This window comes from Stigmatopora argus, chromosome 16 (assembly GCF_051989625.1).
Source record: "Stigmatopora argus isolate UIUO_Sarg chromosome 16, RoL_Sarg_1.0, whole genome shotgun sequence".
Lineage (NCBI taxonomy): Eukaryota > Metazoa > Chordata > Actinopteri > Syngnathiformes > Syngnathidae > Stigmatopora > Stigmatopora argus.
The window spans coordinates 13601342-13627834 of NC_135402.1; the positions used below are offsets into that span (position 1 = coordinate 13601342).

The 26493-nt window shown below is 41.4% G+C and overlaps 1 protein-coding gene across 4 annotated transcripts in view; it reads left to right on the forward strand.

Annotated features, from left to right (window-relative positions):
* marveld2a (MARVEL domain containing 2a) overlaps positions 1 to 12440 on the forward strand; it is a 56480-nt gene extending 44040 nt beyond the window's left edge. For all 4 annotated transcript variants that reach the window (XM_077622418.1, XM_077622420.1, XM_077622421.1 and 1 more), the window contains 2 exons: positions 12061 to 12111; positions 12197 to 12440. In XM_077622418.1, the coding sequence (XP_077478544.1) occupies positions 12061 to 12111; positions 12197 to 12310 (165 nt within the window). In that variant the 3' untranslated portion in view covers positions 12311 to 12440. The remainder of the gene's footprint in view (positions 1 to 12060; positions 12112 to 12196) is intronic.
* The last annotated feature ends 14053 nt before the right edge of the window (positions 12441 to 26493 follow it).

Sequence of the window (26493 nt, forward strand, 5' to 3'; positions counted from 1 at the left end):
TTAAATCTTCATCTCAAAATGTACTGCCCCACGCTGGACATATTTCCTAATACAAGTACGTACGTGCTGCCAATGTTTTATATTTTTTATTTTATCCTTGCGTTTAAAGTAGTAGCCATTTGCCATATTTTAGGAAATATATATTCAAAATGATTTGCTGAGAACCTTAATTCAAAGATTAATCTCAACGTTTTCTATGCTGGTGTAAATTTTCTAGAGTAGGATTTCTGGATTTGCAATTTCATTACAGTAGTACTTACTGTTACTACTACTTTATTTTCTCTATTTCTTCTGTCACGTACTGTTCTGCGTGATCTCCAAATGGCTACTACTTTAAACGCAAGGATAAAATAAAAAAAATAAAAAAAATGGCATCACATTGTAGTGTAGTACGTACTTGTATTTAGAAATATGTCCAGCAGGGGGCAGTACATGCCCTTGTTATTCCTAAATGAATGTTATCTGTAACGGGCTGTATATGTCCCGCGGGTCGAGGTTGAAAAACATGTACACACACAATCTGGGGGCGGGGCGAGCGCGCGAATCCCGTTTCGGCGAAACGTCCGTTCGGCCAAACGTTCATTCGGCCGAACCGCGAAACGTCCATTCTGCGACCTGTCCGTCGGCCAAACGTCCGTCGGCGAAACATCTTTCGACGAATCATCCGAGAACCCTATGGGATACCTAAAAGACAAAGTTTACGCTACGAAACCCGCAACAATTGCTGAATTAAGAGATGCCATTGAGCATAATTGCACCCAAATACCAAGAGAATTGTTTCATAATGTGTGCGATTCTATTGTTTGGCGTTGTTAGCAGTGCCTGGATCAAAGTGGGCGCCAGCTTGAGAACAAGCAGTGAAAAAACAGAAAAATGATACTAAATATTCTCACACTTTTGAAATAATAAAATTCTAATTACACACCACGTTTACAATTATTTTTAGTGTGCATACATTTTTTGGGACACCCTGTATATCAATTTAAGGTATTTATCATAAAAATATATAAAATAAAAGCACTTAGGTACCGCTACTTATGAATCCTTCTATATATGAAATATTCGGGTTACAAAAAGCCTCAATGTCCCAAAATACAAAAACAATCCATGTTACTAAAGATCAGACAAAAAAAACATCCCCCGAAATGTCCAGTACTTTTTTATTTAAATGGTTGTGGTAGAGTTGCTTTCACATTGCCCCTTCTCCCAACCTCTCGTTATCCTCCCATTAGCTATAAGGAAGCTGCGGCTTCATGATGCCAGAACGGAGGTTAGCGCACTTTAAGCAGACGTTTCAGCCAAAGCCAGCCGCGTGGTGGCCACCGTGTGCGCGGAGTTGTTTTTTAAGTGTTTCTGAGTGTGTGTAATATAATTTTAAGTTAGGGTGTGTTTGTGCGCGTGTACGTATTTTTACTCAGCTACCGTATTTTAACATGTATAAAACGCACCGCCCTAAAGGGCGCAGTCTCAGTTGCGAGTGTATTTTCAGTTTTTTTGTCAATACATAGAGCACTTTGTTTTAAAAGATGCGCTGCTATGGTTGTGCTAGCATGACACACCTAACCCATAGCACATAGCATGCATGCTAGCGCTTGTTTTAAAAAAAGGGCAACAGGAGCAAAACTGAGTTTGATTTAGTTTTATTGACGTAATGTATATTCGTGAAAATATGTCAAAGTATTCAAACATTTACAAATACATCAAAGTCCTCATCTTCTGTATCCGATATAAAAAGTTGGCCAACAATGCTGGGTTCCATAACATTGTCACGGTCAGCGTGTTCGTCGTGGGGTATCGTAATGGTGATTCCAGCTTTGACGAAAGCTCAAACTACAGTGCTCGCCGGCATTTTCGCCCAGGCATCGGGTATCCATTCCAAATCGTCACGTAACTTGTGCGACGCTGCCTGCCTGTCTTTGTATGGAACCTCTATGTTGGCGCCCATCCGACATCCATCACTCTCAAGTCATTTGCAAAGCTGTTCCTCCTCACTGTTAAATTGTGTTCAATCCATGGCTTCAGTCCATTTTCCAAGAGTTCACACCCGCATTTTGTTGTCATTCACATCAGGCATTTCCTCTGTATAGCTAAAGTGCTGTTTCTTTGAGTATTGAGTGTGTTTGATTGACGGTTAAAAGCGCTACGAGCACACGGAAGTCAACTGCCTTGCCATTCGCCTGGGATGTTTTGAATGGATTTACCGTAAAGCTTGGAATACGCAGGGAAGCTATTTTTTAGGGTGAATGTCGGGTGGGTTGATCGCAATAAGTAGGGTGTTAGCAAGAAATAAAACCAGTCACTCAAACGGTCAGGGTCATACAAAAATTGGAATTTAGTGCACAAACAAGGCGTACTGACCGATTGGGCGCATCAACCATTTTAGAGAAAATTTTAGACTTAAATGCGCCATATAGGTGTGAAAATACGTTACTTAATTTCAATCGCTTAAAATATAATTTTCTGATGTTTTTTTTTCTTTTTTGCATGGATAAATGAATTTGCATACATAATTCATACAAAATTTGCATATTTGTATCATTTTTAAAGGGTTTAGGGCTGGGATCGGCAACCCAAAATGTTGAGCTACATTGGACCAAAAAAAACAAACATTTCTGGAGCTGCAGAAGCTTTATAAAGAATGTAACACATGTCCATGTTTACATATATTATTCTACTCTCAAAATGACTAACGTGGCTACAAATACATCATGAGCATCCATGATTAAAAAAAATTCCATGCAGTGTGCTATAAAGACTTCTCTGTATGGTGCCGCCTCAAGTTTAACTCATTCCAATAATAATGAATTATGTTTCATTGCTTTGATTAAATAATACAAATACAATAAAGAAATCCGAATTAGATTTCATTTTTGTTTTGAAGATTCAACAAAATAACAAGCTGCAAATGTTACACTTCACCATCCGCCTTGTGTTTTCTCGATTTATTATCTCCCGGGTTGCAATAAAACTTGCAGCAGTCATAATGTTTTAAGATGCAATCCACTTGTTATATCTATTTTTGAGCTCCTTTGATTTCTCCAGAAGTAATGCAATCACACTTTCTCTCTTTCCCAACTGGGCACTCAGCTGCAAATGTATAATGCCTTACCTGGAAATGTCTTTCCACAATACTATTTTTGCTATTTGACATCTTATCATTACAAAGCAAACATTCAATCCTTCTGCATTGTAAATTACTTCAAATGATTCGGTCAAGAAACGTCGTGACCGGACGTTTGGTCGCCGGACGTTTGGTCGCCGGACGTTTGGTCGCCGGACTTTTGGTCCCAAACGTGTGGCGACCAAAAGTCCGGCGACCAAACAAGGTAAAACAACACGGTCTACGTATCAATCAAAGCCAACAATTGCCCTGAGCAGTTTTACTGAGCGGACGTGAGTGTATGAGTGTGTATGTACATGGATTGTCCCCTTAGGAAGGGACGTCAGTCAGGGTCTTAACAAGTTCTCCAACAAAACACAATAAAAGTACGGGGTATTTGGAGCTTTTCTTTAGCCTAATAATTAATAGGGACATTAAGTATGACAAAATAATAATTCGCAGTTTGTATTTAGGGAATTTGAGCAACAATTTTAAATGGTAATTATCAATAACCTTCCGGGCGACCAAACGTCTGGCGACCAAACATCCGAGTACCAAGAAACGTTGAGTCCTGTTTTTCTCTTTTGCTCTTGGGATCCATGGCCTATCACACTGTCGATGGTTTGTTTACAACAGTCACCTGCCTAGCATCCCACCCTGCTGATAGAAACGTGTGTTCCTACACATTCTTACAGCATTGGAAAATGTCAAGAATATTTATGTCATGTTTGTGCTCCTACAGAAATCCAACTACCGTATTTTCACGACTATAAGGTGCACATAAAAGTCTAAAATTTTCTCCAAAATCGACAGGGTGCCTTATAATCCAGTGCGCTTTATATATGGACCAATACTAAAATTGTTATCACGATAAAATCAAATAAATCAGTCGATAGGACAACTACGGCAAGCAGCCCCCGACTCTACTCTTTCCCGTAGATAAAGTACTGCGCAGTGACTGCTGGGATATCGAGTTCTTAATACACCCAGTTCTTCAATACACCCAGTATGACGTCGCGCGAGCACACTAATTTGGTGCTCGCCGTCATTTCGGCTATATTTACAAAAGAAATGTTGGCGTCAACAGAGCATTCAAAGCTAGACTGTGAACTATATATATATATATATATATATATATATATATATATATATATATATACACAACTACGCCAAGCAACCCAGACTCTACTATTTCCCGTAGATAAAGTACTGCGCATTGACTGCTGGGATATCGAGTTCTTAATACACCCAGTTCTTTAATACACCCAGTATGACGTCGCGTGAGCACACTAATTTGGTGCTCGCCGTCATTTCGGCTATATTTACAAAAGAAATGTTGGCGTCAACAGAGCATTCAAAGCTAGACTGAACTATATATACAACTACGCCAAGCAGCCCCAGACTCTACTATTTCCCGTAGATAAAGTACTGCGCAGTGACTGCTGGGATATCGAGTTCTTAATACACCCAGTTCTTCAATACACCCAGTATGATCATTTCGGCTGTATTTACAAAAGAAATCCTGCCGCTAGATGTTGGCGTCAACGGAGCATTCAAAGGTAGACTGCGAACTCTATATATAATATATTAACTCGGAGCTTGCCGTCATTCCCGGAGGCTTGAGAACTACAAACGCTGGACCCGGCGTTTTGGAAGACTCATTTGGGCAACTGTTTAATTCGGACACAGAAAATGAGGACTTTGATGGATTTGTGGGTGGTGATGATGACGTGAGTAAGTTGTAAAATGTCTAAATAAAGTACAACCGAACTCAGTTTTGCTTCCGTTGCCTTTTTAAAAACGTGTTTTTAGCGTGTGGGTGTAGCGTGCAAGAACTATATTTCCCAGCAGTCACTGCGCACCGGAACCCGGAAATAGGCTGCTTCCGGTAGCCAGCGCTATTGCGTTTCGATGTTCATCCATATATAATATATATGCGTCTAAAAAAATGGTGCGTGCTTTGTGTTTAAAATACAGAAATAGCACTCGTTACTGACACTGCGGCTAAAAATACGATGCGCCGAATAGTCGTGAAAATACGGTAAAACAAAACATATATTTCTCTCCCCCATTTTCCACTTTCAAACATTTTTGAAAAAGCTCTAGGGAGCCACTAGTGCAGTGCTAAAGAGCCGCATGTGGCTCCAGAACCTCGGGTTGACGATTCCCGGTTTAGGGGATAGCATTATAAAAAAACGTGGAACAAATTATGCTAATTCAATGTAAAATATGTCTCTAGTTGATAAAAATCCAAGTTACGAAACCACTTCTAGAATGAATTAATTTTGTTAGTAGAGGTACCACTGTAGAAGTGTTCTGACCAAAAAAGTATGACTTAGTGAAAGCCCATATTCACCATTCAGAATACATCACTGATAGGTTCATTAATAGATATACTTTAATAAAAGACATCGGAAACATGATCTAGTGATAACTTGCAACTGAGAATTGGTCCTGGCTCGTCCTCGCCACCGGAGCATTCTGAAGAAAGGCATCGCCCTCTGTCCATTTAGTCGCACATAATCAAAACACTTAAGGTTATCTCATTCAAACAATTGCATAAGCTAACCGAATAACACAATTAAGGTCAAAAAACAACTGCAACAACAATTGCATATCAGATCGGAAACCAAAAACAACTGCATAAGAATTTGCACAAGTAAGCATAATAGTTTCCATAAAAGGTGAAACGAGCGACAGTATTTTAACTATATGCGAGTATTTTCGGAAGTTGATTCGATTATCGCCATCTGACGGAATCCAAGTCAAAACAATTTAAGAGTCCTTCACGGATCTTCATTGCGAACAGCGATCAGCAGTCCTCGGCCCGGGACTCTGTGATATGTCAGGTCAATAGTCCTCAAAACAATTAAATGTCCTCAGAGCTAGCTGCAGGGGGGAAGTGTCCTTGTTATACTGAGCTTTTGTCTGCTTATAATGATTAATGTATCACATATAATGATTAATATTCCACACATACATATAATGATTAATACACATAATAATATCCCAGAATAACCCCAACAATCACTGATTACATGTACATATGTGATCCTTTGGGAGGAGAGAAGTTGTGCTGCCATCATTGTCCCCCCTGCCACAAGACTGAGCAGACTTGTTCAAGTTGAGGTGTGATGTGCGACCCCTGCCATCCACGGGTATAGAGAGGCATTTTTAAAAAATCATTCACTCATCTTCCGTGCCGCTTATCCTCACACTGGTCACATGGGGGCTGGAGCCTATCCCAACTAGCAGGCTGGGTCCCCCCCTCCCCAAATTGGTTCCCAGCCAATCGCAGGTCATAAGGAGATAGACAGCCATTCACGCAAACACTCATACCTGTTTTGGCATGCATGAGCAAACTGGATAAAACACCTGGAATTTGGGGGAAACTGATGGTTAATACATCGCTACAAGTAAATGCAAGATGTACCCTTCCTACTGGCCGTAATTGCCTGAGGCCCCCGCAACCCTTGTGATTTATCTATAGCTACATATACATACATATCATTCATCTCACAAGATCGCGGGAGAAGCCTGTCCCCACTAACTACTCGCAGTAGAGGGGGTACACCCTGAAATGGCTGTCAACCAATCGCAAGGCACAATGAGACAAACAACCATGTACATAAGAGAGAGACGGATGCTTAATGCATGCATTGAGTCAATGAAGACAATCATTATTACTTGTTAGCTATTTTGTGTCGTCAGTGCAATGACATGACAATAATGTCATGACCGGTTTTCAAATTATGTACCTCTACTTATGAAATTAATTCAATACAGAAGTGGTTTCGTAACTTGGACTTTTCGTAAGTAGATACGTATTTTGCATGTAAAAGGGTGACATATTTTCCAACCATTCCAAGATCAGGATAATAATGACCCTCAAAACCTTTTTTTATAAATTATAGAATAAATTGTAAAAGTTTACCAATTGTGTATGAAATATGTGCAAAACACAAAAAGGGAAAAAAGATCGGAACATTCCTAAGATATTAAAATTAACAAGACATGAAAAGACATTTTCCGTTGGTGTGGATGTTCGAGTGCGTAGGAGAGGGGGTGGAGGAGGCAAACGTTTGAAAGCTGAGTAAACATACGTACACCGACACATAAACACACCTTAAAATTGTGTTTTGTTTGGTAAAATATCGATACAACGATGATTGCCTCAAGCTGGGCGATAACAAGTGTCCTGAAAACTTGGATAAAAGCATGCTTTTTCTTTTCACATTGCACCGGGAGTTGATTAGCCATGGTCCCGGAAAGAATTAAAAAGCCAGGGAAGGCGTCTTTTGGTGGAGCGATCGCGTTAAACTCCGCTGATGGCTGTTGACCCGACAAGGACTGCTCTGGTCTTAGTAACTTCCTTCTAGCAATTATTTTATTTTATTTTTTTAAGTGTATTAATGTTTCGGGGATGTTTGATTTCATTTGACGTTTCGTAACTTGGATTCTTTTCTTATCTTGGAACAAAATGTTTTACGCATTGAAGCTTTTCTTAGCCTCAATATTTCATATGTAGAAGTGTTAATAAGTAGAGCTACCACTGTATAATGTTGTTGACCTGGTAAGTGGTGGGTTATGGTAAAGCAGGGGTCTCAAACTTGCGGCCCGTGGGACGATAATTTGCGGCCCCCGTCTTAATATGAAAGATCGATTTATTTATTTTTTTTAATTTTTTTTTTTTTTTTTACCCCTTTCCCCATGATGGCGCCGTTTAAGTGGCAGCCAGTGGCAGTAGCTCTGTCCACTCATGTTTTTCTTGTTTTACAGCATGTTTTACATGAAAAATTAGAGGGAACATTGACATGCACCTGCTTGTGGCAGGTGTGATACTGGTGTGCCGATAGCGAGCAATGATGATGTCGTGACCGGATGATTCGCCTAAAGACGTTTCGCCGACGGACGTTTGACAGACGGACAGGTCGTACTAGTATTTGTTAGTTTAATGATTAAATACAAATACTAGTATTTGTATTTAATCATTAAACGCTGTTTTCAGCTGGATTTGACCGAATTTGAGAGCATTTTGAGCCGTTTGGCGAATGGACGTCTATAGACGTTTTTTTGCCTCCATCGCGATATCATCCAGTATTTGTATTTAATCATTAAATGCTGTTTTAGGATGGATTTGACCCGATTGCTGTCATTTTACGGCTCGGTTCTGCTACATCTGCCTGCCCAAGAGTGCTTATTCCCGGACTGCCATTGATGGTAGACGAACATTGATTTTTACTATAATTTGGACAACACCGGCAGCGGGCCGGATTAAAAATCCTAACGGGCCGTATATGGCCCACGGGCCGAGGTTGAAAAACTTGTACACACACGATCCGGCGGGGCGAGCGTTCGAATCCCGTTTCGGCGAAACCTCCGTTCGGCCGAATGAACGTTCGGTGGAACGTCCATTCGGCGACCTGCCCGTCTGTCAAACGTCCGTCGGCGAAACGTCTTTAGGCGAATCATCCGAGTACCGATGATGTCGCTCACACTGGTACTCAGTGCGCTCAGGGAGGTTGTCTTTCTGCTCAGACCAACAAAAAATTAGAGGGAACTTTGGTTCGGAGCTGAATGAACCAATCACGGTGAGGTATACGGCTCTGGAGGGCGGGACATCGGCCGGGCTGTCCAGTGCCTCGCTCACTCACTCATTCATTCCTCCAATCAGCTGGGCGGAGGAGAAGCCGTGAGGCCGATCACTCCGCTCGGCGCGCACACTCCTCCGCTGCTCTCAGCATAGAACTGAATGAGGCGCTATGATCCGTGATCCAGCCTGTGTCAGTGTCTGTAGCCATCTCCGCGATTGAAACGGAGAGCGAAAGTGCACATGCGCCACAAACCCGCGCGACTGAATGTGAAAGATCAACCCGAGACTCATTCCAAGTGGAAAAACATATTACAGAGCCCCAGAGATGTCTCTTTCAAAGCCTGCCGTGAAGAGAAAGGTCGGTGATGAGCACAGACAGTTTCAAGAAAAGTGGTGAGTGCAATATTTCTTTGTTGAACACAGGGGCACCCGACGTGTCTCATTTGCACTGAAAAAGTTGCGGTGCACAAGGAATACAATTTGAAACGTAATTGTACTATGAGACATGCTGAGGAGTACGAAAAATACCAGGGAGATGAGAGAGCCAACCAGGTTGCCAGTCTTAAAACACGTCTTCTGAGGCAACAGGATCTCTTCAAGAAGGCTACCAAAGACAGTAATGCAGCAGTCAAAGCTAGCTACGCCGTTTGTGAGTTGATTGATCCTGTGCTAAGTGATCCCAAATGGCTCATGGACTTGGCTTTTCTTGTTGATATCACACATGAGCTTAATGTACTGAACAAGAAGCTACAAGGCCAGGGGCAACTTGTCAGTGCTGCCTATGACAACGTGAGAGCATTCTGCACTAAACTTGTGTTATGGAAAGCCCAGCTCTCTCAGACAAACCTTTGCCATTTCCCAGCATGCAAGGCTCTCGTGGATGCAGGCACACCATTCAGTGGTGAGAAGTATGTTGAGGCCATTTCGAAGCTACAGGAGGAATTTGATCACAGATTTGCAGACTTCAAGACACACAAAGCCACATTTCAAATTTTTGCGGACCCCTTCTCCTTTGATGTGCAAGATGCCCCTCCTGAGCTTCAAATGGAGCTCATTGACCTGCAGTGCAACTCTGCACTCAAAGCCAAGTTCAGGGAGGTGAGTGGAGAAGCAGACAAGCTTGGGCAATTTTTGAGAGAGTTGACCCCCAGCTTCCCTGAACTTTCCCGAAGGTTCAAGCGGACCATGTGCCTTTTTGGGAGCACATACTTGTGTGAGAAGCTCTTCTCCACCTTGAACTTCAATAAGTCCAAGTACAGGTCCAGACTTACTGATGAGCATCTTCAAGCTCTACTGAGGGTCTCCACTGCTTCCTCCCTCAAGCCAAATGTGACTATGTGAGAAGAAGCGCTGCCAGGTCTCTAGCAGCAAGGAGTAGGCAAAAGAAGCCGTGTTCAGAATATTTCATGTTCAATGTTCCATTCAAGTTCAGAAAGTTAAAGGTTAAAGAGCTGTTAATACAGACATTTGAAACGGAATAAAAATAATTCATTTTCTCTACTTAGCCAGCCAGTGTATATCTACTGTATGCTCATTAGTATTATTTGGTTTTATATTACTGATTGATTTATTTTTTATTCATCTTTAAGTTAATTTATTTAATTCATTATTTTTTGTTAAAAAATAAAGATATTTGATAACGTTGGAAAGTTTTATCAGTGCTTTTCTTGTGGAAATCCTGATGCGGCCCAGTCTCACCCAGACTCGGCCTCTAGCGGCCCCCAGGTAAATTGAGTTCGAGACCCCTGTGGTAAAGGGACTTGCACTTTGATAGCCTTTCCATCTTCAAGGCACTCTAAGCACTTTGATATTATATCTTCATTTACCGACTGATAACACACCACCAGGAGCATTGCGGGGTTGAATATATTGCCAATGATACTTAAATAAGGTCACCAGTACCACTCTTACCCTCAATATTTCATATGTAGAAACGTTAATAAGGTAGCTACCACTATATGATGTTGTTGACCTGGTAAGTGGTGGGTTATGGTAAAGGGACTTGCACTTCGATAGCCTTTCCATCTTCAAGGCACTCTAAGCACTTTGATATTATATCTTCATTTACCGACTGATAACACACCACCAGGAGCATTGCGGGGTTGAATATATTGCCAATGATACTTAAATAAGGTCACCAGTACCACTCTTACCCTCAATATTTCATATGTAGAAACGTTAATAAGGTAGGTACCACTGTATGATGTTGTTGACCTGGTAAGTGGTGGGTTATGGTAAAGGGACTTGCACTTCGATAGCCTTTCCATCTTCAAGGCACTCTAAGCACTTTGATATTATATCTTCATTTACCGACTGATAACACACCACCAGGAGCATTGCGGGGTTGAATATATTGCCAAGGATACTTAAATAAGGTCACCAGTGCCACTCAAAATCAGAATCAAATCAAAAGCCTTTATTGTCATCATACACAGCTGCGTATAACGAAATTGGTGGTGCTACTCCACAAAGTGCGTTTTTCCAGTAAAAGAACATAAGTAATATAAAAATATAAAGCGTCACACCCTGTTAAGGTAAATTCTAAAATATTGCACAATCTAAGATATTGCACATTGTTATTGCACACCCCAAAGTTATTGCACAGAAGGGATCGTGTGTCGTGCTAACGCAAGTTCAGAGTCCTGATGGCTGTGGGAAAAAAACTGTCCTTAAGTCTATTTGTCTGTGCTTTGTGAGACCTGTAGCGTCTGCCAGAGGGCAGCAGCTGGAACAGGTTGTGACCAGGGTGGGTGTTTTGGGTCCCTGTGTAGCGTGCGGCTAGCTAGCGATACCACGGCGTCAGGGATTTGCGGGTGTAGCCACGTTTCCGTGATGAGAATAATGTTGCAGTTCCTGACAAAGCTGTTGGTAGCAAGCTGAAGTTCCAAATCGTCCATTTTGTGGGTGATGGATCTGGCGTTGGTCGAGAAGATATTCTGAAGCGGTGCTCTGTGCGGTTGTTTCCTTAGCTTAGCAGCTAGGCCCGCCCGGCATCCGCGCTTTTGCTTTCTTTCCCTTCGCCGTCTCCGTCGTACTCTGAGTGGACTGACTATCCACGGAGATCCCGGTGGTCTCGAGATATCCTCGGGGATATTGTAGGTTCGTTGGTAATCTGTTGTGATGGACATATCGCATCTCCTCCCGAGAGTTATTAAATCTTGGCGACTGTAGAAAAAGTTTGCCTCGCAGATGTTGGTAAATAACGATAAGATTGAGAAAACAAAACACCAAACTGGAGAGCAAAGAGCCGCTGCACCCGTGCGCGCCGCCATCTTGGATCTTGCCATATGGTTTGGGCAGTGACTATGTACTCACTGAGCCAGACAAGTCCACATGATATAACAGGGAGCTCCTTCTCTTTTTGCAGGAAGCTGATCGCATCAACAGAATCCTTCAGGAGTTCCAGAGGAAGAAAAATGTGAGTCACTTAGAGGGGCTTATGTGGTGGAGTTTGGCCGGCTGCCTTGCATATTTTGTCTTAAGATTTCTTTTTCGACGTGAAGGACTCAACTTTCCTGGAGAAGAAGGAGCGTTGCGACTACCTGAAGAACAAACTCTCGCACATCAAGCAGAAGATTCAGGAGTACGACAAAGTCATGGAGTGGAACGATGGATAAAAGGAGGCTTTTTCAGAACTTCCGCTCCTCAAATGTGATGATTTTTCTCTGTCCCATAGAGAAAACTAATGGGTTTTTTAATATGAGGGGAGTCTTGACACTGAATAAAATTTCATTATTTGGATCATTATTTTTGTGATTTGTAAACTGTATGTAGCGTACCAGCCAAAAGATGGTTAACTCTTAACTGATGGTTTTCAGTTTGTGTAATTATAGTCCATCCGTTTCCAAAAACATCCAACCACCGTGATAAATTGTGTTACTTTTGCCTGTCCTAAGATGTATACTAAAAGACGGACAAAGTCTTCCTTCGTTCACGCGTCGTCAGCTGTTGCTTTTAAGTTTGTGACCTTCACAATAAAAGTCACGCAGAGAATATGAACATATACATATATACCTTTACAGAAATCTTAATGACATCAAAATGCTGTTTGAGTAACAAAATAAATTTTAATCAAAACTAAATTAAATCTGGAATTAGGTCCTTTACAATGTGAATCACATTATTTTCTGTTACTATTATGTAAATTGGTTTGTCACTAGTAGATTCCAATCTGCTTGTAGTGGAAGGTTGTTAATTTGCTTCAAATGGATTGGATGTCTCTAGTTGTCAATGACAGCCAATTGGCTATAAGCAGGTATTTGCAAATATTTCATATGGTTGATTTACTTTAATTTAAAGACTATCAGATCATAAAGACAATATTTACTGGTTAGGGTGACCGTTCATTCAGCGGCCAAGCGCTAAGGCCATCAGAGTCCAAGTAAAAATTGATGGGGATAATTCTAGTGTGAATTCGCTAGTAACAATAGATGAAATTTGCAACAGTTCAGCCCCTGTAATAAACAGGAGAGTGGACATGTGATTCTTTGTTCCTCCATTGAGGCCGACAACAATAAATGAGATTTCTCCGATTGTGTCACCATTGAGAATGACTCCGCACAAAGCTACATTGCAAATTTTACAAAAATAGATGAATGGAAAGCAATGGTGATTAATGTGGAAACTGGACACAAAGTGGAATTGTCAGGGATATGAAACAGTTTAGAAACCGAAAATGTGCTCAGTCAACAAGCATAAATACAAAAGGATCTAAATATGAAGCCATAGAACGCAAATAAGCTAAATTTGACTTTGAAGAACGCAGTCAAGCCTAAACAAAGACAGTCAAGAAATTCCCACTAATCCTTGGAAATGATGCAAATACCAATATAAACCCTTTAAAATAGAAGTTCAAATATTAATTGGCAAACCCCTCTTTTGAGGAAAGAGCATTAATTTGGTACACACAACTTTAAAAATTGACAGCTGGCTCAGAATTGACTTTAGGAGACGTCAGGGCAATCCTAAATTGGAGACTGACAGAAATTGAAGCAGCCGCCTTCAGGAGAGTGGATGAAGGATTAGATTCTTCACAGCCATTCACATGACTAGTTTGGAACAGAATGTTAAAGTAATTAATGGAGAGTTTCCCTCCGTCCCAAACTGCAGATAAGTCAAGGTTTTTTGAGTGGGATGAGAAACAAAACCCCACCTCTTGGTGGGCACAGTGTGAAAATACATTTTTTTATCACACAGGAGCGACCAATGCGTATGACCGCATCTGCTTTGGTCTTTAAGATTGCAATTATGAACATGCTGCCAAAAGAGGTTCAAACTAATATAGAAGCTCAGTGATGGATTCATTATTAATACAATTTAATCAAACATGGAGACATCTTTAAACATACACTGGCTACAACTTGCAAGGAGAATCACTCCCAACTCGCCTTCGTTCAAAAGGATTCTGAAAAACGGTATCCTCTGTCCATTTTGTCGCGCCATACTCAAAACATTTAATGTAATCTGATTCGAAACAATTGCATAAGCTAACCGAATAACACCATTAATGTCAAAAAACAACTGCCACAACAATTTCATATTAGATCGAAACCAAAACACCTGTGTAAGAATTTGCACAAGTAAACATACAATGTGACCCGAGCGGATCGGAAACCAAAACAACTGCGTAAGAATTTGCAGAATAAGCATAATAATTTCTTTATAAGATAAACAGAGCAGCCGTATTTTTAAACAATAATGCGATTATCGCCATCTGCCGGCGTCCAAGTCAAAGGAATGTATGAGTCCCTTGTAGATCTTCGGCCTGGAACACGGTGTCCTGTTCAGTCAATAGTCCTGAGAACAATTAACTGGCCTCGAAGGCAGCTGTGGGGGAAAGTGTCCTCGTGCTTACTTTGTCCCAACATAAAGCACAAATTAATTTATAGCTTCATTACCTATTAAAATGCTTAATGAACATATACTAACATCCCAGAATAAACCCAACATTCCCCCATTTTTATTATGTTTGTCTTTAATTCATTTTATGGCAAATACAAAAGAGGGAAATGTCCGCTGGCTGCTTTAATTTTACCGGCATAGTCCCTACTCATTCGGCTGGTCTAAAAAAGAAAGAACAAAATCATTTTCGCCCAATTCGTTCTCGGAATTACCATGCTCCTGGAATTCACTGCTCCCCTCAGTACGTTTCATCAGCAGAGGATATAATTCATGCAATTTAGAATTTGTAGGGGCAATCGCAGTGGTTATAAGTCGGCTTAGCAAGGAGCGTAAGCAGGGGATAAGACAACACCCACATAATTTCAACGTCGTAGCAAAAATGGCTACTGAAATTACAACAGATAGGGCCAAACCTTTGTATGTACGAAGGGCTTATCCCACCAATCTGTCAAGCGGATAATTCTACTCCAGGATGCTTTTTTATATTGCGGTTTAGGGTCTGCAGGCCATCGTTGGCCCTGGTGAGGTACCCAGTGGGGGACATGTTGTTGAGTGCAACATTTTTTCAAACATTGCATACGCCCCCTGCTCCTTCAAGAAGCATCTCAACCGCTATGCGATCCTGGAACGCCATCAGACTAGTGGCTGCCAGTTGTTCCTTTATTGCCACAAATCCCTGTTCAGTATAATTTTCAAGGTTTTGGACATTGTAATGCAGGTAATTTATCCTATCCACATTGTGTTGTGATAACTACAACAGGGGCCTATGTCCGATTATTATTATTTTGTTTGGGGTATTTTAAAAAAAAATAGACTCCCAATCTGCTGCGACCTGATTAGCCAACCTATACTCATCTGGTATGCCCTGGGGGATGCCAATCGCATCAATGTATGTTGGATCTCCCTGTCTCCATGCCGCTTGACGCCGTCGGGAGGGAACCACCATCATACTGGATTTCTGAGCAGCCAATTGTATCTCCTCCACTGTAGAGGGAAAAACAGACACTGGTAAAAGCAGTGACCCCAAGGCACAAAGTCCTGCCGCGTTTAGGCAGGAGTCGTATAATTTATTTCCACCACATCACCACCATAGGTCAGAACGTCGTATCAGGGTTGCAGTCTGTTTTAGAACGCGGGCACACCACGTCTCATTTATCGCCCCCAGTTTCAGACCATGCCCTGTAAGGATTAAGCAGGTAAAATGATCAAAGGCAATATGTGTTGAAAAGTTAGCTTTGTCCTTTGCTGCTCTTGTAGACATTATTCAATTTCTCACATTTTGGGCTTACATCTTTTATCATTATCTCCTTTACACAATCAAGGGTAATTTGCGCGGGTACTACTCTTAAGAGAGGTCGGGCCCCATACATGTTATAGAGGTTTGATTTATAATAGCTGCATTTTCCATCAACAATAACCAATTATTTCTTACCGCCTCCCGTTTGGGAAATCCCTGTTGCGGAAATGAATTCATCATCCCTGGTTATCTCAGATTTCAATTTCACTATGGCGGATCTGGGTGTTTCCATCTCTGACGGTTTTCCATAGACATGGTCATTGTTGTTGAGACACAAATGTAAAATTTGTAAAAAGGGTCTTCTCCACCTGCCCATGGACTTAGGAAAAATATCACACAAGGATATTTTCCACAAGTTAATTTGTCAGTCTGAATAATGATTTGTAATCCCCCCACCATAAGGGTTAATTTTATCAAAGGCCTGATGGTTTTTTGCCCACGTGTGTGTCTCTATAAAATCCATATGTATCCTTTGAAATGGATATGTAGCTTTTGTTGCTTGACATAAGGGGGAATTGCCCGTGTTTTGGCCGTATATTTGCAGATAGATTGAATCCATAAGTTTTGTAGTGCCTACCAATCTCCCCCCTTTTTGAGGCATGGAATTTCCCATGACTCAAAATGGCAGCCTTCCTAGATAAGTCTTTTGTTTTTGTTTAGCCCCCAGGTTCCCAAATTTCCCATTGCAGAAATCAAAAATTTCATTTGGCGAAATTCTTTTCCCTTCTTTTTTGTTTCTGTCCTACTCTGCCACCGCCGTCCTCGAAAGGCATATCAGCGATTTCAGAAACCAAATTTCCAAATCATTTTCCACCTTGATATTAGATTGATAGAATCATATCTTGGTGGCCAGCCAATTAAAAACACAAAAGACAGACACTCATCCACACTCGCACTCATAATCAGGGAATTTAGAGTGTTCCACCAGTCATCCATAGTTTTGGTTTGTTGGAGTAAAACTGGAGTACCCGGAGAAAACCTACGAATTCTTGAGGACACCAGGAATACTCCACACTCCGGAAGGTCTGGATCCACCCCGCTTTCATTAGTAGATCCTCGAACCGCAAGGTTGATGCGTTAATCACGAGTCAATTTGGGTCGTTCAGTCATACCTCAGTGACCCGTAAATTTTCACTACAGGTGTAAACCACCATCCCCAGTGGGGCTTCTTGGTAGTTCACCCAATCTTGCTGCCCCGTCAGCAATAATCATTCCTGAAGGAACTAGGTAATTAATGTACTAGATTCGCATGCCACACATCTACAAATCGAAATTTGTTCTGGAAGTTCAATTGCCACTGCTTACTGCCCCAGTCAGTCAGCATGTGGACTGCCAGGCTGTGATTAACTATCTATTCGCCAATAATGCAATAACGGAAAAGTTGTGACACATTGAAACACCCCCCCTTAAGTATTTTAACTGTTTGAAAAAACTTTACCTCCATGTTCTGCAACCCCTTTCAATGCTATCGAATTTTGCCCATTCTAGACAACCCATCTACTTCAAGCATTACTCAAAGGTTGATATTTTATAATTTGGAGATGCTATTTTTGAAACATAGACATTATTTCATCACTTGTTTCACACTATGAAAGGCCCCACCAGAATTTGGGCATCCAGTGCCAAAATAGAGCCTATTTCCAAATGTCTCTTGAATTTGTTGTAGATATTCCCCAAATATCTCAAAATTCATGTGCCAACGCATTATGTCAAAACCCAAAGCGACAAACATAATCTGCCAGATTTTGGAACTTGGAGAATTGTTCCTTTCCCCCTTATCTAAGCTTGTTATTGTCAATTGTTATCACTGTAACATTTAGGTGTATTAACCCCATAATTGCAATGCTGTAAGTTTTGGCTAAAGTTCTCTAAATTTGTATGCCCCTAAAGCAATAGACGGCAACGTCATTTGGTTGTATCAATTGATCAATGCTTATCCAATCCTTAATATCCTAATAGTCATCAATATGACCTATGCCAAAGCATATTTCTTCCTTCAGGACAAACAGGGAATGTCTTCTGTGCACTTTAAAAACACTCCATGCTTCTTCTAGGGAAACTATGCCTATCCTAAATCAATTATCTTATCTACCCCAGCCAGGTCCAATTTACCTAATAATTTGGACGAATGCCATGAATTTTCTCATGCCATTTCTTCATTGTTAATTTCATGTATGATCTCTTTAACAACCAAATAACTCTTAATACCTAAGACATAATTTGCAAATCACCTCATACCATGTTTACTTAATATTGTAAATTTTCCCATTCCTTTTTCTTTAACCAGCCAATCTCTTATGTTAAAGTATTTCGGACAAACCAACCATTTAAAACAGTATTAATATTCTTTTATCCTCCAAAACTAGCTCTCTTTAATTAAGAGCCCTTTGAACTCCGCAAATTGGTAAAAATGGCTATTTTGCTCTTATTATGAAATGTTTAACGGAACCTCGCTCTTAGCCGCTAACTGTGACCTTCACGGTTGCTGCGACAGCAGCATTCTTATCTTATAGAAATTCCTAAGCGCTCTCTTTTTCTTTTTGTGCACAATGCTTCGCCTCCTGTGCACAGTTATGACGCTTTTTAGAGAAGACTAAATTAATTCCTCTCCCGATATCCAACTATATCACAATATTTTGCCAAGACCCCCAAGGCCAATTATTGTAATGTCTTCACGGACGGGGTCCCCAAAATATTTTTAGCCGCTTGTGCGGTCCACGCATATATTGAATGACTGCATATAATCAAGCTTTTGTTCCTAACACTGTCCAATCAGTAGCCGCAGCAAACAGCCGCGCTCCCCCGCAGCCGACGCATTATTTGACCAGTCTAGAGTATAAACATATTTAATCGGCTGTTTTGCCATATCTTTTCGGTTTTAAACACCATATTACCGCTAGCAGACGGGATCAAAAGCTCACAAGCTCCAGTATCAATTGAATTCCAATTCACAAAAAATGTAATCTCTGGTTTAACCAAATCAATTGCTAGTGTTTCCATTAAATTTAGCTCAACATCCTCATATTCAATACTCATACTTGTTTTTAGAGACCCTTTTGTCCGGGCAATCACGCGATATATGGCCCAATTTTCCACAAACCCAGCACATAGCATTTTTGAAAGCTCGATTTCTGTTTAACTTCCTCATTCCCAATCTCTCTTGGCTAACATCCCCACGCTCTCGCCACCTATCAACCAGCCGAGGGGGCCCCGCTATTTTTTACAAAACAGTACATTTTGCCTTTCCCCGCTTCGCCATCAAAACCAATAGTTAGTATCTGTGGAACAAGCCGTCTAGCTTCTATCTCATTCATATATTATACATATATATTACTTCTATGCATTAGTACATACATTATCCCGTAGTATCAATATCTTATGCATATTAAGCCAGCAAAACCATATTTATTTTATCTATAAGTTCAGATGTCTAATCCTAAAAGCGCTCTGATTTTCAACAAATTTCCAATCTTTACATGGCAGACGCATCTTTGGATCGTTGTCAATAGCCGATTTATTATTTGAGCCACCCATTTTGGAGTGGGTTCGTGTGCAACCTCGTAGTAACTTTTTTCTCTTGTTTCTCCTTAGGCTTTATAAAAAAAACGCACAACCAAAACAACGTCGACCACCACGTTTTATAGACCACACTCGTGTCTACCTGCTAGTGACTAGTATAAACAGGGTTTTCAAAATCGCGAGCCTAATTTCTCAAAAAAAGACCATCACGTGAAATGCCCTTCGCGCATTTGGAACCCGTCAACAACATGCAGACATTTCACGCGAACTCACCAGAGATGTCCTCAGATGTCTCCCCTTGTTGGAATAGTCTTCAACCATCGAGAATCCAGGCGCTGCTGCGAAATAATCCGGCCCGGAAAGGGTATTTGTTGCCGTGCACGGACTTTCCAGATATCGAACCCCAGCGTCCGGATTCCTTATCGGTGTGTTGACCCCGGCTTCTCGAAGGTCCAAATGATGGATTCATTATTAATACAATTTAATCAAACATGGAGCCATCTTTAAACATACACTGGCTACAACTTGCAAGGAGAATTACTCCCAACTCGCCTTCGTTCAAGAGGATTCTGAAAAACGGTATCCTCCTCTGTCCATTTTGTCGTGCCATACTCAAAACATTTAATGTAATCTGATTCAAAACAATTGCATAAGCTAACCGAATAACACCATTAAGGTCAAAAAACAACTGCCACAACAATCTCATATTAGATCGAAACCAAAACACCTGCGTAAGAATTTGCAGAATAAGCATAATAATTTCTTTATAAGATAAACAGAGCAGCCGTATTTTTAAACAATAATGCGATTATTGCCATCTGCCGGCGTCCAAGTCAAAGCAATTTATGAGTCCCTTGTAGATCTTCGGCCTGGAACAAGGTGTCCTGTTCAGTCAATAGTCCTGAAAACAATTAACTGGCCTCGAAGGCAGCTGTGGGGGAAAGTGTCCTCGTGCTTACTTTGTCCCACATAAAGCACAAATTAATTTATAGCTTCATGTTGGAATAATGATTCAAACCTTTTAAATCATTATTAGTAATATTTAATTAAAAAAGGAAAAACATCTTTCAACAAACTCTGCTTACAACTTCGAAGGAGATGCAATGTGACGTCGTCTTAGCCCCCAGTGCATTCTGACGAGCGGAATACTCTTCGGTCCATTTAGCGGCACATAACCAAAACATTCAAAGGTAATCTGATTTAAACAATTGCATACGCAAAAACAACTGTCTCTGCTGTTTTGAACAATTGTATAAGCTCAACCGAATAACATCATGAAGGTTATAAAAACACTGTCCAGCACTCAGTCCTCGGAGCAAGAACTCAGTGTATTGTTTTATGTCTTTGCGTACTTGTATCTCTCGCTGATCCCAGCTGTCCTGGAGAGCGACCTTGGCGTAAGCGTTTGTCTTCGTTGAAAGCGATCAACACATATATATATATTGTTTAATATAGTTACACATTTAGGATGAGCAAATATATTGATTAATATAGTAAGCATGTATATTATAAGGCTTTATATTCATTGCAAACACATTTATAATAATGATTATTCCATCATTCCCCCCTATATTATAAATTTGCACATGATCCCCTTAATAAAACTTCCTTTCAGCTTTATTCCATTAATTCCAAATGAACATATAGTAACATCCCAGAATGAACCCAACATTCCCCCTTTTTTTATTATATGTTCGTTATTTATTTTATGGCAAATCCAAGAAGAGAGGGATATCTCCGTTGGCTGTTTTAATTTTACCCGCTTAGGCCCTACTCGTTCGGCAGGTCTGAAAGCAGAAAACAAAATCATTTTCGTCCAATCCATCCTCGTAATTACCATGCTCCTGGAATTCACTGTTAGTGTCAGCACGTTTCAGTAGGGGATATAATTCATGCAATCTGGAATTTGTAGGGGCAATCGTAGTGGTTATAAGTCGGCTCATCAAAGATCTTAAGCAGGGAATAATACAACACCCACATAATGTCAAAATCGTAGCAAAAAGGGCTACCACAAATTAGGCCAAATCATTATTAGTGAGGCCACAAATCTGTCAGCGGACATTATTCTACTCCAGGATGCTTTTTCATCTTGCGGTTTAGGGTCTGCAGGCCATCGTTGGCCCTGGTGTGGGACCCAGTGGGGGGCGTGTTGTTGAGTGCAACATTTTCAAACGTTGCATACGCCCCCTGCTCCTTCAAGAAGCATTTCAACCGCTGCACGATCCTGGAACGCCGTCAGACTAGTGGCTGCCAGTTGTTCCTTTATCGCCACAAATCCCTGTTCAGTATAATTTCCAAGTTTTTGGACATTGTAATGCAGGTAATTTATCCAATCAACATTTTTGTTTGGAGTAATTAAAAGAAAAATATACTCCCAACCTGCTGCGATCTGATTAGCCAACTTATACTCATCTGGTACGCCTCGTGGATGCCAATCGCATCAATGTATGTCGGATCACCCTCTCCGATCAACGCCGTCGCGAGGGGCCCGCCATCATACCGGATTTCTGTGCAGCCAATTGTATCTCCTCTACTGTAGATGGAAAAACAGACACTGGTAATAGCAGTGAGACCAAGGCACAAAGTCCTGCTGTCATTTTGGCAGGAGTCGTATAATTTGTTTTGACCCCACCACCACCATAGGTCAGAACGTGGAATCAGGGGTGCAGTCTGTTTTAGGACGTGGGCACACCACGTCACATTTATCGCTCCCAGTGCCGGACCGTGCCCTGTGAGGACTAAGCAGGTAAAATGATTAAACGCGACATGTGTTGAAAAGTTAGGCTTGTCCTTTGCTGCCGTTGTAACTGGGTAGACATTATTCCATTTCATACATTTTGGGCTTACATCTTTTGTCATTATCTCCTTTACACAATCAGGGGTAATTTGCGCGGGTACTACTCTTAAGAGAGGTCGGCCCCCATACATGTTATACAGGTTTGATACAGGTTTGATTTATAATAGCTGCATTTTCCATCAACAATAACCAATTATTTCTTACCGCCTCCCGTTTGGGAACTCCCCGTTGCAGAAATGAATTCTCTGGTCATCTCAGATTTTAATTTTACTATGGCGGATCCGGGTGTTTCCATCTCTGACGACCTTCTTACCCATGGACTTAGGAAAAACGTCAGACAAAGATCCACAAGTTAATTTGTCAGTCTGAATTATGATTTGTAATGCCCCACCATATGGGTTAATTTTATCGAAGGCCTGATGGTTTTTTCGCACACGTGTGTCATCCAAGCTTGCCAATCTAGACCAGTTTCTGCAACAAGGTTTCCCCAATCTGTTTTAGGACTGTTATGTACCACACATATTCTATAAAATCCATGTGTATCCTTTGAAATGGATATGTAGCTTTTGTAGCTTGACATAAGGGGGAATCGCCCGTGTTTTTGCCATATATCTGCATATCCGGCTCGAAGGACCAAATGTTGGAATAATGATTCAAACCTTTTAAATCATTATTAGTAATATTTAATTAAAAAAGGAAAAACATCTTTCAACAAACTCTGCTTACAACTTCGAAGGAGATGCAATGTGACGTCGTCTTAGCCCCCAGTGCATTCTGACGAGCGGAATACTCTTCGGTCCATTTAGCGGCACATAACCAAAACATTCAAAGGTAATCTGATTTAAACAATTGCATACGCAAAAACAACTGTCTCTGCTGTTTTGAACAATTGTATAAGCTCAACCGAATAACATCATGAAGGTTATAAAAACACTGTCCAGCACTCAGTCCTCGGAGCAAGAACTCAGTGTATTGTTTTATGTCTTTGCGTACTTGTATCTCTCGCTGATCCCAGCTGTCCTGGAGAGCGACCTTGGCGTAAGCGTTTGTCTTCGTTGAAAGCGATCAACACATATATATATATATTGTTTAATATAGTTACACATTTAGGATGAGCAAATATATTGATTAATATAGTAAGCATGTATATTATAAGGCTTTATATTCATTGCAAACACATTTATAATAATGATTATTCCATCATTCATTACCTATTAAAATGCTTAATATTTTATAACCCAAATAGCTCAGGTTGCTCAACCTCTTGCATTCACCCCCAAACCAAATGCAAATTTTACATTCCAAAATCAGAGGGGCACAGGGAGTGGGGGTAGACGTGGCAGAAAGTATGCACCCCGAGATCTGGAAAGGATACAATGTTTGCAATGGACAAGATCGCAAATCTTCTTTAGTCCAAATGCAACCTTCTCCATTTGACGCCAATGGCTGACATCTACTGGGGAGTAATTGATCTCAGTCTTGTAAATGAAACAAACATTCTCCACCTTTGCAGAATGGAAACCTTGGATCACAGATCAATTCACAATTTTGTCAGTCCTCAATGATGAATGCGAACTCGTCACAGTAATTGACTTGTCAAATGCATTTTCTGTGTGCTTGGTACTCGGATGATTCGCCTAAAGACGTTTCGCCGACGGACGTTTGACAGATGGACAGGTCGCCGAATGGACGTTCCACCGAACGGTCATTCGGCCGAACGGTCATTCGGCCGAACGGAGGTTCGGCCGAACGGAGGTTCGGCCGAACGGAGGTTCGGCCGAACGGAGGTTCGGCCGAACGGAGGTTCGGCCGAACGGAGGTTCGGCCGAACGGAGGTTCGGCCGAACGGAGGTTCGGCCGAACGGAGGTTCGGCCGAACGGAGGTTCGGCGAAACGGAGGTTCGGCCGAACGGAGGTTTCGCGGAAACGGGATTCGCGCGCTCGCCCCGCCCCCGGAATCGTGTGTGTACAAGTTTTTCAACCTCGGCCCGTAGGCCATATACGGCCCGTTAGGATTTTTAATCCGGCCCGCCGCCGGCAAATTATAGTAAAAATCAATGATTCATTTCCCTTTGCCGCTCATCACTCTCAATTTATTAGTCTACCGTCAATGGCAGCCCGGGAATAAGCACTCTTGGGCGGGCATGTCAGCCCGGGAATAAGCACTCTTGGGCGGGCAGATGTAGCAAAACCGAGCCGTGAAATGACAGCAATCATGTTAAATCCATCCTAAAACAGCATTTAATGATCAAATACAAATACTGGAGCTCTTTGGACATTAGAACCGAGCCCAGGGAAGTGTATTCCTCGGTAAAATGTCGCGATGATGTCGCGATAAGGCAAAAAAACGTCTATATACGACCATTCGCAAACGGGTCAAAATGCTCTCAAATTCGGTCAAATCCAGCCGAAAACAGCGTCTAATGATTAAATACAAATACTAGTATTTGTATATACAATACTAGTATTGTATTTTATACTAGTATTTTATTTAAAAGAAGACAAAGGAAATTCACTAATTCTTCGTCGTTTTCCTTTTTTTTGCTTGGTATTCCCATAGGTATCGTGTATACAGACTAGATATCCGATGCGCGTTGTGAGGCAACGGAGCTAGACGTCGTCGCTTGTTGGCCATTTTAAGAACAGGGCCATTCGCCAAACGGCTCAAAATGCTCTCAAATTCGGTCAAATCCAGCCAAAAACAGCGTTTAATGATTAAATACAAATACTAGTATTTGTATATACAATACTAGTATTTGTATTTAATCATTAAATGCATTTTGAGCCGTTTGGCGAATGGTTGTATATAGACGTTTTTTTGCCTTATCGCGACATCATCGCGACATTTTACCGAGGAATTCACTTCCCTGGGCTCGGTTCTAATGTCCAAAGAGCTACAGTACAGTGGTCCCTCGTCATACGACCGCTCGTCATACAAAATGCTCGTCTTACGAGGGAAATTTCGATCGAATAATTCGCCCGTGATGCGGTCAAAATTTCGTGATGCGACCAAGCCAGGTGGCCATGGTATTTTTTTGCATCTCTTTCGTGTATAAAATCTTTATACGAGCATTGGGCGGACTTTACATTTCCATACCCGTTTTTCCCCCGACTTTGGTCTACATTTACATACCAGGTAAACAACAATGGATCGGCAGAGTTTTGCAAAGAAATGATCTGGAATATATGTACACTCGGTAATCAGACACGGGGAAGCGGCAAGTTCCAAACAACTCTTGATGCGTTCGTTTTGAAGGCTCCGGCGGAACGTCGGGGTGGGGCCAACCCGTTACAAAGGTAAAAAAGATTAAAACTAAATTAGAATTCAGTTTTGTGTGAAGTTACATTAAACGTTGAGTGTCTGTATATATTAATCCAAGTTAATTTAAATTTGTTTGTTCGTTTACGAGTGCCGTGGATAAAGTCAGCCCCGAACAGCCCCCCCTCCGCCTCCGTTTGTGACGTTCCCTTCCCCTCCGCGAAATGCGTCTAATTTTACTTCTATTTAACACATTTTATTACTATTAAACCACTCGTTATTTATTACTTTGTCAATACATGGCGAATTAGAAGAAATAAAACATGTTTTACACGAGTGCGGCGTTGCCGTGGATAAAGTCAGCCCCGAACAGCCCCTCCCCCCCTCCGCCTCCGTGTGTGACGTTCCCTTCCCCTCCGCGAAATGCGTCTAATTTTACTTATATTAAACACATTTTATTACTATTAAACCACTAGTTATTTATTACTTTGTCAATACATGGCGAATCAGAAGAAATAAAACATGACATAGCATAGCCGAGGTTCGGCCGAATGACCGTTCGGTGGAACGTCCATTTGGCGACCTGTCCATCTGTCAAACGTCCGTCGGCAAAACGTCTTTAGGCGGATCATCCGGCCACGGTGTGCTTTTAAGTCAACATTCTCAAACCCGTCCTCAAAGGGGGTGCAGGTTTTCATTCAAACCGAACAAGCGGACATCTTTTGCAAGTGTAATAAGTTGATGGCAGCCAAATGCTACTTATTTTAGAAGACCCCTCATTGGTTAAACTGTTGACACTGGATCGGTTGAAACAAAGACCAGGACCCACTGTGGCTTTTTGCAGAATCGGTTTGAGACCCCTGCTTTAAATGAAGAGATGGGCAGGAATCTTGCCTCCTCTAACAAGGGCAACAGTTTATGTACAACAGACTGCCTCAGGGGCTTCTGCTGTCACCTGGAATCTTAAATGATGTACTTAGGAAACTGCTCTCAAGACTGGTTCTCCCGGACAGTTTTCCTATTGCAA